This window comes from Chrysemys picta, chromosome 9, assembly GCF_011386835.1.
Source record: "Chrysemys picta bellii isolate R12L10 chromosome 9, ASM1138683v2, whole genome shotgun sequence".
NCBI lineage: Eukaryota > Metazoa > Chordata > Testudines > Emydidae > Chrysemys > Chrysemys picta.
The window spans coordinates 2,300,386-2,315,262 of NC_088799.1; the positions used below are offsets into that span (position 1 = coordinate 2,300,386).

Consider the following 14,877-nt stretch of genomic DNA (forward strand, 5'->3'; position numbering starts at 1 on the left):
GTTACCCTACTTCCAGTCCTAGGATTGTCCACCTACCAGACTGGGGGCGGAGGAGCGTGGGGTTTCTGCCTTAGGGCGGGCAGGGCGGTGGGGCTCAGGGCGTTTGCCCACAGGAGGAGCCTGGCCAGGGCTCGGGGCTTCAACCCCACTCTGGCTGAAGCCCTGAGCACCAGCAGGTGCCTCCCCCGAGGCAGAAGCCCGGAGCCCTGTAGCTCGCCCGGCTCTGGGACTGCTGACGGGTATCCCATGCGGCTGGGAGCCCGGCTAGAGACAGCGGGGCATTTCCGAAGGGTCGGGAGTGAGAAGCGGGTGAGCCCCGCGGCTGTCGGCCAGACTGCGGGGAGACCCGGCGGTGCTCGGTCTGAGGTTTAATTACGAGCCGTAGCCCGGGCCCCAGGCGAGTCCCTCGGCCAGGGCTGGCACCCGGCGGCGGCGAGCTCGGGGCTCGCCAGGGCTGGGGGCGCCAGCTCCGGCTTCCCAGGCCCGGTCCTGGCAGAGGGCGAGGCTTGGAGCGGCACCTACCAGCAGCCGCAGGAGGAGTCGCCCCGCATCACCCCCGCCCCGGGCTGGATTCGGAGCAGGCGCCGCCGTGCACACGGGCCGGGCTCCACTTCGCTCCGCGGCGCGGCCCCTTTAACGGGATCGCGTCGGCACCAGCAGCCGCTTGTTGCGCGGCGCGCCGGGGACTGTCACATTGTTTCCAGCTCGCCGGCGGGCGGGGGGAGGGAGGCTCGGCTGCCGAGCTCGCCGCCAGGGGAGCCCCGGGCCCGCCGCGCCGCGGGGAGAGGCTCGCCGCTGCCGCTCCAGCTCCGCTGGCTCGTGTGCGTGAAGATGGCGGCGCCGATCGGCAGCAAGCCCGGACCCCTGGGCGCTCCCAGCAAGCCCGCCGGCCCCGAGCTCGATTTCAGGTCCGGAGCCCGCACGGAGGAATTGAATAAACTCATCCAGGAATTCACCAAGCACGACCAGCGGGAGTACGACGACCAGCGAGCCCTGGAGATCCACACGGCCAAAGACTTCATCTTCTCCATGCTCGGTGAGCGGGGGGCGTGGGGGGCTCGGCACAACCGGGGGTCCCCGAACCCGCCTGGGCCGGGGGGTGGATTTGTGCCAGGTTGAGGTGTTTGTTCCCCCCCCTCCTTTTTACATTAAAATTCTCTTTTCTCTCCCTCGTGTGAGTGCCTGGCACACCTTCCTTCCTGGCTGTAGGTGTGCAAACACACAGCTGGTGTGTGCCCGACACAGATGCACACTCGTGGCCTTGGGCGGGTGCGGGTCAGGCGAGGCCACCGGCACTCTCCGTTATTTATTTATTTATTTCCTGTATGGAGACTAGTGATATAGTTGCAGATCAGGGGTCGGTCTAGGTGTAGCCAGATGGTTTAGTTGCTAGCACACCAGCCCTCCCGTGAGCTGTGTTTCTAGGCTTGGTTGCAAAACTTGTACCCTGTGGAACCAGGCACAGTGGCTGGCCTGGAGAATTCTAGTTTGCGTGTAACTTTGATTCATCACAGGTGTGGGGATCCTGAAACGAGACTCCAACAAATGGCAGCCACCCCACTGCTTAAATCACCCAGGCTCTTGGGTGACCAAGAGTTAGCACAGATGAAATGCAGAGTGACTGACGTTTGAACTCCACCTGCAGTACAGTCACTGATGAATATTTACCCTGCACTGGTTAAAAATTATTAATCGAAGCAGAAATCTTTAATCTAGAAAGGATCCTTTGTAATGGATCTTGACCTCAAGCTTTTGGGTTTACATCAGCATCACAAGCATTTTTTCATTAAAATAACAGAAGAGTGAAACCTATATGTGGCAGGTTCAAAGTTTTATCTGATATTTAAGAGTCTGAGGGCAAGCCATTGAAATAGAATGTAGGGTCAGTAAATAGCTCTGTGCTTCAAGCAGTGTGTATTTCTTTCTTTCTTTCTCTCCAAAGCATATATGTAACGAAACAGGTAAAGTACATATGCATGTGCGGGGCTGCACAGAATCAGTTTATGAATAATTAACCTATACCGCATTTTGATATGAAAGCGTGATGCTATCATAGTCCAGAAATCACTAACTGATCACGTCCTCTTTAGTCATAAATGTACAGTACTTACGTTAAACAAGCGACTACCTGCTGAACTCTGGTTATCTAGGATGACTAGCTAGTGGGTAATTGCTTGCTTTGGGATTCAGATAGTCAATAGATATATTTTTTCTTTTTCATGTGAGGCTGGAATGGATGTAAGTCACTAACTTTAGCTTGAGAACAAGGGCCAAGTGTTGAAATGTTTAATGGCACTGGTTATAACTGTGGTTTTTGGGAGAGGGGGTTTCCTTCTTCCTTTTTAAAAAAAACAACAACCCTCCCTGCATGGAATTCTGGCCCCACTGAAGTCAATGGGAGTCTTGCCATTCTCGCCAGTGAGGCCAGGGTTCCACCCACTATCCTGATCTGACAAACCTCTCAGTTGGGATTGTGTGGGGAAAACATCAACAGGTAGAAATGAGCGACCGCCTCACGCTAGCTTGTCTGCAAAGCTCTTTGGTTTGTAAATAACTACACAGCATCTTTCCAAAGTGCCAGGCAGTGCATTTCTTCACCTGTACGTCTCCCCTCCCCCATGCAGACATTGGGTGTGACGGTGGCACAACACCTTCTGTTTCTTCCTAGCCAGCCTGATGGCCAGCTGCTCAGAATAGATCGGGAACTCTTGGCTACTTGGTGCTTACACAAATTAACAAAGCGTCCCGGCCCGTATAATGCACAAGGGGGACTGCTTCAGCTACAATTGTGGAGTCTGAAATATGTCAGAATATCCATCAGTCTCTTTCTGTCAGAATGCTGTTTGTACAAATCTGCAGGCTGAAGCATGCTGTTAGCATACTGACGTGGGGTGTTCACAGAAGTGATGTTCTCGCCTACGTCGTGTCGGGCGGGTTTTGCTTGAGTCAAAATTAAACCACTTCCAGTGGAAGGAATTTTGCCAGAGAAAAGACTCCAGGCCCAGGCCCCGTGGAGGAATACCCTCTCTCACCGGTCTTTAAAAGGTTGAGTTTCATGCTCCCTGTCTCATACCCTTTTTCTCCCTAGCTATTGGACAGCTGAGCACTGGAAAAGTTAATGAACTGCTGTTCTCTTACCTCAGACCCGGTACCGTGGTCCCAACAGCCCGTGTCCCTGAAAGCTAGGGAAGATGTTTGTAGCTGCAACCTTATGACTCTGACCTAGATGGAGCAGGTGTTTGTTTATATAGTTGTTTGGATTGTGGTAGCACAACTAGGCACTCTCCCAAAGAGCTCGCAGTCCTGTTAATGCTGTAGCACTGAAAGTGCGCGTGCTGGGGAGCCCCTACTGGGTACGTTTCCCTGTTTATGCTGAGCGTCACTTGAGGATTGTTTGAAGTTTAGCTGCGTGGTTGTGTCCTCTGTGTGTTAAGTGATGGAGATGGGTGGGGCTTGCATAATTAGGGTCCTAAATGGGGAAAATTGGGGAGGAAGAATGGTCTCGTACTATCGGGACTTTGGAGATCAGGGTCTAACTTTTAGCTCTGCCACTGACTTCTTTGAGACCTTGGACAAGATGCTTATACTCGCTCTCAGTTCTCTGCTGGTAGGATAAGGAAAGCAATAGTTCCTGACCTCACGGTGCTGCTGTGATGATGAATTCCAAGCGCCTGACAAGTGTCATGGATACTATTGTGATGGCGACCGTATTAGTATCTAGATAAAATAGTCCTATTGGGGTGTCCATCCAAGGCAGGACTGTTCCCTCTTTATCAGGCCGTGAACCCCAGAGAGGAATTAGCTGTGTATCAAGGAAGATTCTACGCAAAGCGTTTAGAACAAAAGAAGAACTGAACTGCTCTGGCTAATGTAGGAGGCGGCGATAGCTGCAGCTCCGGCTGTTCGTGATGCACAGATGTGCTGTGAAATTTTAAAAACCTACACTGGGCTCTTAGGACTAGGCCCCGTGGTTTAGCACTGAGTACTAAACCGACCTCTGAAATTCCCGGCGCTGCTGCCTCAAGCTAGCCTGTGGCTTTCTCTTAGGGGTCCTGACTCTTGGATTCTTTTCTTTTTAGGGGTGCCGACAGCCTTAAGGAAATCTGTAACGGTCCCTTTGTTCCAGGTGGGCTCAGACTTGCTTATAGCCATATAGAGAAGGGTGGGGGTGGGGGTTATTCATCTTGATCCTTTAGTGAGGCCATTTTCACAAACCTTGACTGTTTTGTTTGTTGCCTAAATAGGTCTAATCTCCACAGGAGTCTCCACAGGAGGGAAGGGACAAAATCTCAGCTCCACACAACCTTTTCGGGGGTGTGCAAGTCCAAACATTGCAGCCTCAGTCCATTGACAATCTCACGGGCGTTCTAAAGGGTGGTGGTTGTTCTGTCCTCTGACACTGGGCAGGTGGTGGGGTGGGTAAGATTTTCCAAAGCAGCTGATGAGTTTGTAGGTTGAGTCCCAGTGACTTTCCGTGAGACCTTTGGCCTTGTCTACATTTACAAGGGCTTACTGGGATAGATGTACTGGGGGAGATATTCCAGAAAACCTCCCCAGGCGGGAGAGAGCTCAGCCAAGCGAAAGGACGCTCCTGCTGGTGTGACTGCAGCTACACTAGGGCTTTTGTTGGCATAGCGATATTGGTTAGGGTGGTAGTCTTGCTACACCCTGTGGTCCCGTCCCCCCACTAGCTTCTAACAGGTACAGCTAGGCCAGTAAAATTGTCTCATGTAGATCAGGCCTTAGGCTTCAAGGCACTTCTGTTAGGCACTCTTGGAAATGTTACTCTCTGTCTATGGTAGGTGGAGAGAGACTTTGATTCTGGTGCTGTACTGAGGAGCAGAAATAGCTACGGGAGTGGAATGATCTCTCCGGAGTCAAGATTTTGTCCCTCCCTCTTTTCCAAGAGAGGCCAATCACGATAGGCGTCTCCTTGCTGATGTGCCCCTGTGCAGTTGCATACATACCACACAGCTGTTAAGAACAACCTTATTCTGCATCACAGTATCCTTTGTCTCTGGCTTTTGCTGGGTCCCTCTCCCTGCAGGCCATGAGTGTCTGGGTTTATGTTTGAGGCTCTGCCTTGGGTGCAGAAAATGGTAGCTATCTCAATGCAAAATCCTGATGGAAACAAAGCACAGGTAGCTCGTACCTCGATGTAGCTAGTTGAAGCGCCCCCCCCCCCCCCCCCCCCGGAGAATACTGGGATGTGGCTAGTCAAGATTTAAAAGCCGTGCCTTCGAATCATAGAATGTCAGGGTTGGAAGGGACCTCAGGAGGTCATCTAGTCCAACCCCCTGCTCAAAGCAGGACCAATCCCCAGATGGATTTTTGCCTCAGATTCCTAAATGGCCCCCTCAAGGATTGAACTCACAACCCTGGGTTTAGCAGGCCAATGCTCAAACCACTGAGCTATCCCTCCCCCCCCCTTGTCTCCTTTATCTCCATATAAACCCCCCGCACCTTTTGTACAGTGAAGACAGCCTGAGAAGCTTTGTCCTAACGGCCTCTGAGACAGTTGAGCGAACGAGCTGGAGAAGTCACTCAACTACTATTTTGAAACGTTAGGTGGTGACGCAGGCTGTTTAGTTTACTAGCTAAGAACATGTCTTCCGGGCACACAAATTCTCAAGGCGGGATTGTCTAGTACTTGCCCAACACCCGTTCTTAAAGGCCGGGGAAATATTTGTAAAGGATTTTGGGAATACTTGCCAAGCCCAATTTTGCTTTAAGGGCAAATTATAATTCTGTTCCTACAGAAGGATGGTAACTAGGATACGTGAATTGGTTTTTTTTTTTCTTCCACATGACTTTGCATGAACACCTAGCGCGAAAGCAGCATAAACAAGACAGATGCGACTACCAGACTTGGAATATTTCTAGCCTGGAAACAAGTTGTTCAGCTTTCTCTTAGTCAGCTGATTGGTTTTATTTAGTAGTTCAGAATCAAAGTGGAAGCAGAAATGAGGAACAATGACACAAGTGGTAGAGTTGCTTAGGAAGGGGAGTTAAAACTTTGCAATTCTAGGAAACACCTCCACTGGAAGATTTTTTTTTTCTCTAGTATGCAAAAATGTGTTTCTAGGAAAGCTCTGACGCTTAATGGGCATTTCTGGGGGCTCTACTCTGCAGCATGGCAGTTATTTCTCTTGTTAATCACTGCAGAGGACATGTTTGATTTAATTCTCGCTTTGAAGGTTTTCTTTTCACTCATTCAGACACATGCAGTGTCTCTGCTGGTCCGTACAAGATCTGTCCATGTGCAGGGTTTCCTTCGGGGTCCACGGTTATAATCGCACCCCACTTCAAAAGTATTTGACGATTGGAAAATGGGGATCTAGCCAAACCACAGCTTGTTTGTCATAGAATCGTAGAACTGGAAGGGACCTGGAGAGGTCTCTAGTCCAGTCCCCTGCACTCCTGGCAGGACTAAGTCGTCATAGTTATCAAGTGGCCACAACCAGAATGGTCTGTCCCTCCTCAAGCTCTCAAGCCCCAAAACATGGGGGAGGGCTGGGTTATATGGAAGGCAGATTTGAACAAAACTTAATTTTGACTTTGCAGACACCAAACCTCTGCTGGTTTTCCCTATCACTGAACACGGTACCAAGTCCACGGACAAGTGGTATCTAAGCTGTGTCTAAATCTTAACGATTCTGTCTGCATAACATCTCTGAGGCCTTGTCTACACTACAGGGAAAAGTTGCTCTAAGCTACGCAAATGGAGTTATGTGAACAGTGTAACGCAAGTCAACGTAGCTTAGATCTTTTTACTGGGGGGTCCACACTATGTGATGTCAACAGGAGACGCTCTCCCGTTGACTCCCCTTACTCTTCTCGATCTTCACTAGACCTGCTAAATCGACTGCTGATGCATCGATCGCCACGCGTTGATCCCCCCGTAAGTATAGACAAGCCCTAAGATACAGCTTTTACTGTCCACACAGCTAAAACTCCTTGTTCTGCCTCTCATCTCCTGTCTTAATTACCACAACATCCTTTTCTCTGGCCTTGACAAATGCAGTCTTGCCCCGCTCATCCATTCAGAATGCAGCTGCAAAGATCGCTTCCATAGCTTATGGCTTTGAGCATGTCACCCACTAGTTAAATTTTCAAGCAAGCACCATCATGATTTCTCCCATGTTGACCTGCAAGCTGGTGAGGAGGTCCCTGTAAACATCCACGAAGCTATCTTGTTATCCTCCTTCAGATTCCTCCTGGAAATTCTCCTTTTCCGTGATACCTACAAAAAACACGAGTGGTTAGGCTGTTGGTGTGCCGAGGCCATGGCCTCACATGCTGACCACTGCTGTCCTGCTGTTTCCTTGTGCTCCTCCATCCAGCTGTATCCATCTGTTGTCTCCTTGCCTTTTACTTAGGTTATAAGCTTTGGGAGAGGGACTGTCTTTTTCTTCTGTTTTTACAGTGCCTAGCACAGTGGGGTCCTGGGCCACGACGGGGGCAACTATGTAGTACAGTAATACAAAGAGATAGTGACAACGTGTCCACTTGGAACTTCATGGCAGCAGCAGGGGTAAAATCCAGATCCCGTTGTTTTTCAAGCACAATCCCTACCCCTTGACCTAAGGAAAGTTACTGTTGTGCAATATAGGGCCTCTGCCCCAGAGTTGAGTGATTCTGATTGTGTCCAGGAGACGGCAGTGATAGATGCTATCCTGCTCTTTGGAATACATAGCTCACAGATTAAAACAAGTCATGGAACTACCAAAATGAGATTAATGGTTTGAGGAGGAAAGGACCATAGCCTTTGTAATTCTTCAGCCCTTCTTTTCAAGCAGGAGATCCTTCCTGGGCTAAACTCCCCTTGATCTGAATTGGGAAGGGGGTGGGGGGAGGGGAATCATGTTGCACACTTTGAAAAGAATGCACCTTAATTCTGCCTCACTCTTCACCACCAGTTGCCAACCGTTCGTCTAATAAGGAGCTAGATCTCTCTCTTCCCCCCCCCCCCCCCAACTCTGGGCAATGTTTTTTTTAAATAGCCTCTGATTAGAAATGAAAATGTAATAATCTTCTGTTCGGTAAAGAAGTCGTGTGCTAGCTTAGTTGAATTATTGGGGCACTCTGCGATCGTACGGGGCCGTGTGGCTGGAGTGGGTTGGGAGGGACAGAGCCAGGCTGCGGCTCGTTCCGAGGTGGCGCTGGGGAGCTCTGATGGGCGTTGCAGCACAGGGGCTATCTTGCAGCATGGATGCGCGCACACCGGAGCTTACTGAGGGAGGGCGAATTATCCCAGCTGGCTGGTGGATTTGGTGGATGGGAAATGACTCTTGGGCAGATGTGTCAAACCGTCAGCCCAGGACTCAACTTGGGCACTGAAATGTGATATGGGCCACATGTGAGTTCAAGAGACTCTCTGAACACGGACGCTATTGGAATATGTATCTACACTCCCTTCACTGGTCAAACCGATTCAAATGCTTTGGGGATCTTTTCTGAACTGCATAGTTCCTGTGGATGCAGAGGCTGCAGGTTTTAATAATAAAAATCTATTTGTAACCTTAACGTACCAGTCACAGAGATGTGGGCGTTGCTGCTTGTCTGCTAGTGCAACTTGTAACCTGGTTTCTTCCAGGCCTTCAGAATAATTCTTCCAGCAGCTGCTGCTGTTCTGACTGGCGGATGATGGCGTGGATTGCGCTCTCATTAACGGAGAAACTCCTGTGCTGCTCTGACGTGGTGCTTTTGATTGCAAATAGCAAACTGCTCTGCCGTGAGTGGGCAACTATATCCTTGCCCTCCTTTCAGACCTCTGATCGGCGGGTCTGTGTGTGCAGCGATAGCGAGCTCGCCTGGCCTGATCCCTACACTGCGCGTACTCCTTTGGGATACATGCTCTCTCATTTTCAAAAACCTGTTTCAGTGGATCACCTCTCTCAGACAGTCTTCTGCAGTAGCTTCAATTAGAAGGAACAAACCTTCCTTGAACTGATTTGTTAAACACAGGCGTCAAAGGTACCCTTGATGCTAAGTAAAGTACAGTGGTCTTATTAACGTGTTGTTTCATCCGTCCGACATTAGGCTTTAGTCTAATTTAGAGCATGAATTACCATATAGTTCATGCACTTTGTGCTGGTTGGGTTGGTGTACAGTGTTCAGAATGAGGGGTGATTACTAATGTTAAGGTGCAGAAACCACGAGGCTGGGATCTGGGCTACCTTTTCTTCCCTTCTGCTCCTTTCCAGGCCTCTTTGGAGAGGAGGCTGCTAATAGTGCTGTGCTGCGTGGCTTCTGGGCATCGAACAATGGAGACTGGTGAATTTGAATCACAGCCTCATAGATGGTAGTTAAGGCATTGGACTAGGATTCCTCAGACCTGGGCTCAGTGCCCTGCCCTGCCCTACCCTAGTTGGGCAAGTGCGTGAGTCTATTGACTTTCAATGGGATTGAGGCATTTTTGGGAACTTTACCTGTCTGTGCCTCAATTCCCTGTCTGTAAAATGGGGATAATAATTCTTCCTCTACTTGTGCAACCTGTTTGGCTTGGCAGTGTCGGGCTGGCTTGGTGTGTCTATGTATGGCCTACTGCCAGGGGCTGTCATCTTGGTTGAGGTCTCTGCGGGCTGTTGTAATGTCAAAAATGAGGTGTAACTGCAGCAATAGGACAGTTGTGGCCCAGAACTGCTAGTGACCATGTTCCAGGCGATGTTAAAAGGGAATAACATTTTGAAGACTAAGATCATGACCTTTTAAGAAGAGTACTTCAGTTTGCTGTAGTATTAGTCTAAAATACAGCAACTCAGCGTTGCATTGCTGCAGGCCTTGAGCACTAGGATGCTGTAGGGCAGTTCTTTCTGCTAAGGCAGGGGTGAGGCCATATCTGAGATAGGGCATGCAAAACTGACCAGCAAGCTTCAGAAAGTATTCAAACAAACACTGTAGGAAGGTACTGATGCGCTCTCCTTGCGTGCTGATCAAGCGGCTTGGCCTCAGAGAGAGGTTATAAAGTGACCTACTTATTAAGGTCTAGCAAATAATTCCCAAAGCTCCTTACAAACTACAGTTAAAAGTACAGTCCTGGCTTCAGCCAGAGCTGGTGTGGACTGTATGGTCCAAGCTCACAGAGCAGCAGGGTGCAGCAATCTGGGACAGAAAGTGACAGCTATCCTATATTGTTGAAACCACGGATACCGGTGTGGGTAACCACAAGGACCTAGGAAAGAGTGTAATCACACTGTGTGACACACACGCAGCCTGGGGTTGTGATTTGAGAGATGGAAAGTAGAAGTGGTTGGATGTAGGATTTTTCCTTCCCCAAGTGCATCTTGCTAAGTGGAATACTCCCACCTCTCGACACAGTGGGCGCTCGTGAATGAAAGTCAGCTTGTCCAGAATAGCTGAGTATGTACAGAATATTGTTGCTGGATGCAGCTACTGAGACATACAACGTATGTTCCTGCCACAAAGCAGGAGAGCTTGAACTGAAATGCTAGCCCGTGTGCTTTCGTTCTAAAATGTCTCTTGTCTTAAGCCATGTCTATGCTAGCAATACCGATGCAGCTGTGACACTGTAAGATCGCTCGTGTAGCCACTCCATGCTGGCGGGAGAGCTCTCCCGCCGACGTAGCGCTGTCCGCACCAGTGCTTCTGTTGGTGTAACTTTTATGTCGCTCGGGGGGGAGGGAGGGGGTTCATACCCCTGAGCGACATAAGTTATACTGACAAAAGTGGTAGTGTAGACATGGCCTTAGCTTTTCCATGCATATGGTGGGACCTTTTGATTAGTAATGAAACACAATCATAGTCTCAAAGGTTAAGACAAATGCAATTAACTTCTCTGCTTCTGTTCTGCCCCTTAAATGACTGCTTCTTGGAGCAGCTAGTCCTGGAACCCACAAGAGGAGAGGCAATTCTTGATTTAGTCCTATGTTGAGCACAGCATCAGGTCCAAGAGGTGAATATAGCTGGACTGCTTGGTAATAGTGACCATAATATAATTAAATTAACATCCTGTGGCTGGGAAAACCCACATCAGCCCACCACTGTAGCATTTAATTTCAGAAAGGGAAACTACACAAAAATGAGGAGGTTAGTGAAACAGAAATTAGAAGGTACAGCACCAAAAGTGAAATCCCTGCAAGCTGCGTGGAAACCTTTTAAAGACACCATAATAGAGGCTCCTGTGTACCCTAAATTAAAAATCATAGTAAGAGAACCAAAAACGAGCCACTGTGGCTAAACAACAAAGTAAAAGAAGTAGTGAGAGGCAAAAAGGCATCCTTTTAAAAAGTGGTAGTTAAATCCTAGTGAGGAAAATAGAAAGAAGCATAAAACTCTGGCAAATGAAGTGTAAAAGTATAATTAGGAAGGTCAAAAAAGAATTTGAAGAACAGCTAGCCAAAGACTCAAAAAAATTAATAGCAGATTTTTTTTTAAAGTACATCAGAAGCAGGAAGCCTGCTAAACAACCAGTGGGGCCACTGGACAATCGAGATGCTAAAGGAGCACTCAAGGACGATAAGGTAACTGCAGAAAAACTAAATGAATTCTTTGCATTGGTCTTCACGGCTGAGGATGTGAGGGAGATTCCCAAACCTGAGCCATTCTTTTTAGGTGACAAATGTGAGGAACTGTCCCAGATTGAGGTGTCATTAGAGGAGGTTTTGGAACAAATTGACAAACTAAACAGTCACCAGGACCAGATGGTATCACCCAACAGTTCTGAAGGAACTCAAATATGAAATTGCAGAACTACTAACTGTAGTTTGTAACCTGTCATTTAAATCAGCTTCTGTACCAAATGGCTGCAGGATGGCTAATGTGACGCCAATTAATAAAAAGGGCTCCGGAGGCGATTCCGGCAATTACAAGCCAGTAAGCCTGATTTCAGTACCGGATAAACTGATTGAAACTATAGTAAAGAAGAGAATTGTCAGACACATAGACGAACATAATTTGTTGAAGAGTCAACATGTTTTTTGTAAAGGGAAATCATGCCTCACCAATCTACTAGAATTCTTTGAGGGGATCAACAAGCATGTGGACAAGGGGGATCCAGTGGATATAGTGTACTTAGATTTTCAGAATGTCATTGACAAGGTCCCTCACCAAAGGCTCTTAAGCAAAGTAAGCTGTCATGGGATAAGAGGGAAGGTTCTCTCATGGATTGGTAACTGGTTAAAAGATAGGAAACAAAGAGTAGGAATAAATGGTCAGTTTTCAGAATGGAGAGAGGTAAATAGTGGTGTCCCCCAGGGGTCTCTACTAGGCCCAGTCCTATTCAACCTATTCATAAATGATCTGGAAAAAGGGGTAAACAGTGAGGTGGCAAAATTTGCAGATGATACAAAACTACTCAAGACAGTTAAATTCCAGGCAGACTGTGAAGAGCTACAAAAGGATCTCTCAAAACTGGGTGACTGGGTAACAAAATAGCAGGTGAAATTCAATGTTGATAAAGTAATGCAGATTGGAAAACACAACCCCAACTATACATATACAATATTGGGGGCTAAATTAGCTGTTATCACTCAGGAAAGAAATCTTGAAGTCATTGTGGATCGTTCTCTGAAAATAGCCTAGCTCCATCCTCTTTGGAACCCCCCTTTAGATAGTTGAAGGCTGCTATCAAATCCCCCCTCACTCTTCTTTTCTGCAGACTAAATAAGCCCAGTTCCCTCAGCCTCTCCTCATAAGTCACGTGCCCCAGGCCCCTGATCATTTTTGTTGCTCTCCACTGGACTCTCTCCAATTTGTCCTCATCCTTTCTGTAGTGTGGGGTCCAAAACTGGACACAATGCTCCAGATGCGGCCTCACCAGTGCTGTATAGAGGGGAATAATCACTTCCCTCGATCTGCTGGCAATGCTCCTACTAATGCAGCCCAATATGCCATTGGCCTTCTTGGCAATGAGGGCACACTGCTGACTCATATCCAGCTTCTCGTCCACTGTAATCCCCAGGTCCTTTTCTGCAGAACTGCCACTTAACCAATTGGTCCCCAGCCTGTAGCGGTGCATGGGATTCTTCTGTCCTAAGTGCAGGACTCTGCACGTGTCCTTGTTGAACCTCATCAGGTTTCTTTTGGCCCAATCCTCCAATTTGTCTAGGTCACTCTGGACCCTATCCCTACCCTCCAGTGTATCTACCTCTCCAGCTTAGTGTCATCTGCAAACTTGCTGAGGGTGTAATGAATCCCATCATCCAGATCATTAATGAAGATGTTGAACAATGTTGGGAATGATTAACAAAGGGATAGATGCTAAGACAGAAAATATCATATTGCCTCTATATAAATCCATAGTACGCCCACATCTTGAATATTGCGTGCAGAAGTGGTCACTGTATCTCAAAAAAGATATATTGGAAAAGGTTCAGAAGAGGGCAACAAAAATGATTAGGGGTATGGAACGGCTGCCATATGAGGAGAGATTAATAAGACTTGGATTTTTCAGCTTTAAAAAGAGACGACTAAGGGGGGATATGATAGAGGTCTATAAAATCATGACTGGTGTGGAGAAAGTGAATAAGGAAGTGTTGTTTACTCCTTCACATAACACAAGAACTAGGGGTCAACAAATTAAATTAATAGGCAGCAGGTTTAAAACAAACAGAAGGAAATATTTTTTCACACAACGCACAGTCAACCTGTGGAACTCTTTGCCAGAGGATGTTGTGAAGGCCAAGACTATAACAGGGTTCAAAAAAGAACTAGATAAGTTTGTGGAGGATAAGTCCATCAATGGCTATTAGCCAGGATAATCAGGGATGGTGTCCCTAGCCTCTGTTTGCCAGAAGCTGGGAATGGGCGATGGGATGGATCACTTGGTCATTACCTGTCCTGTTCACTCCCTCTGGGGCACCTGGCATTGGCCACTGTCGGTAGACAGGATACTGGGCTGGATGGACCTTTGGTCTGACCCAGTTTGGCCGTTCTTATGTTTTGTATGTAAAACCTGCATTTAAAGCTGCATTTGGCTCTAATACATGAGGCGATGTTTGGAGATGCTTCAGGGTTTTTTTTTTTTTGAGTTCCTTTATTAAATCTGTAACTTAAAAGAGCCGGAGAGCTGCATTTGCTGTCATTTCATGATGTAATGATTTAATCCGTTGTGACACGTTACTGCTGAGTGTCAAAGTTGATAACTCTAATCTCTATCCTTGGCTCAGTGTGGCAGGACCTGAACTTCAGGGCACTTTTCAGGAACCTGCAAACTCTCATGTGTGCAGTGAGATTGACATCCATAAACTTGTTTTGCTGCTGCTGACTGAGTTTCTCTACAACACAGCCCAGTGCACTGAAGAATCTGGAGTTTACAGCAAAGAAGAAAGAAGCAATTGAGTGCAAATTAAGTAGGACTTTGTATTCGGGAAATGCCTGAATCTCCTTTTAAATGCACTTCATTTGCCAACATTCAGAGTTATACCATTTCTGTGGCTCAAAGGTGTCTGAATTCACCTCTCTTCCTTTCTTACAATTCTTACAACCACCTCTACTAGACCTGCACGTTGGGATTATTGTTGTGCTGCTTCCAGTTTTTTAATTGCTGAAATGTTAGAACTCAGACTCGCTATACTGCCTGTACAGATCGTCAGTGCATGGTGAATCACTGCTATTCAAGACTCAAGTAGTTTTTAATAACTTCATATTGTTTGCCATGCACAAAGAGGTGTTTGCATTTATACGGGGAGACAGGTAAGGACTGGCATTCCAACAGCTCTGCAGTCCTCTTTCCCAACTGAGCAGTAGTCTACTTCCCAAATCTTCCTTTCATTCGCTGCCTATAGTGCAGGTTTTAAAGATAGTAGGTATCCCTCAGCTCACTGGGCCAAACCAAGTTGATGGGGAAGCGCTGCTTGCAGACATCTTCTAGCCAGATGCTAAATGACTTCTAGATTCGAGACAATAACAAGAAAG

General features: G+C 47.7%; 1 protein-coding gene across 1 annotated transcript in view; it reads left to right on the forward strand.

Annotated features, from left to right (window-relative positions):
* The first annotated feature begins 382 nt into the window (after positions 1-382).
* Positions 383-14,877, forward strand: part of MB21D2 (Mab-21 domain containing 2) — a 73,319-nt gene continuing 58,824 nt past the window's right edge. The window contains exon 1 of the mRNA XM_005302884.4: positions 383-1,036. Within this exon, the coding sequence (XP_005302941.1) occupies positions 832-1,036 (205 nt within the window). The 5' untranslated portion in view covers positions 383-831. The remainder of the gene's footprint in view (positions 1,037-14,877) is intronic.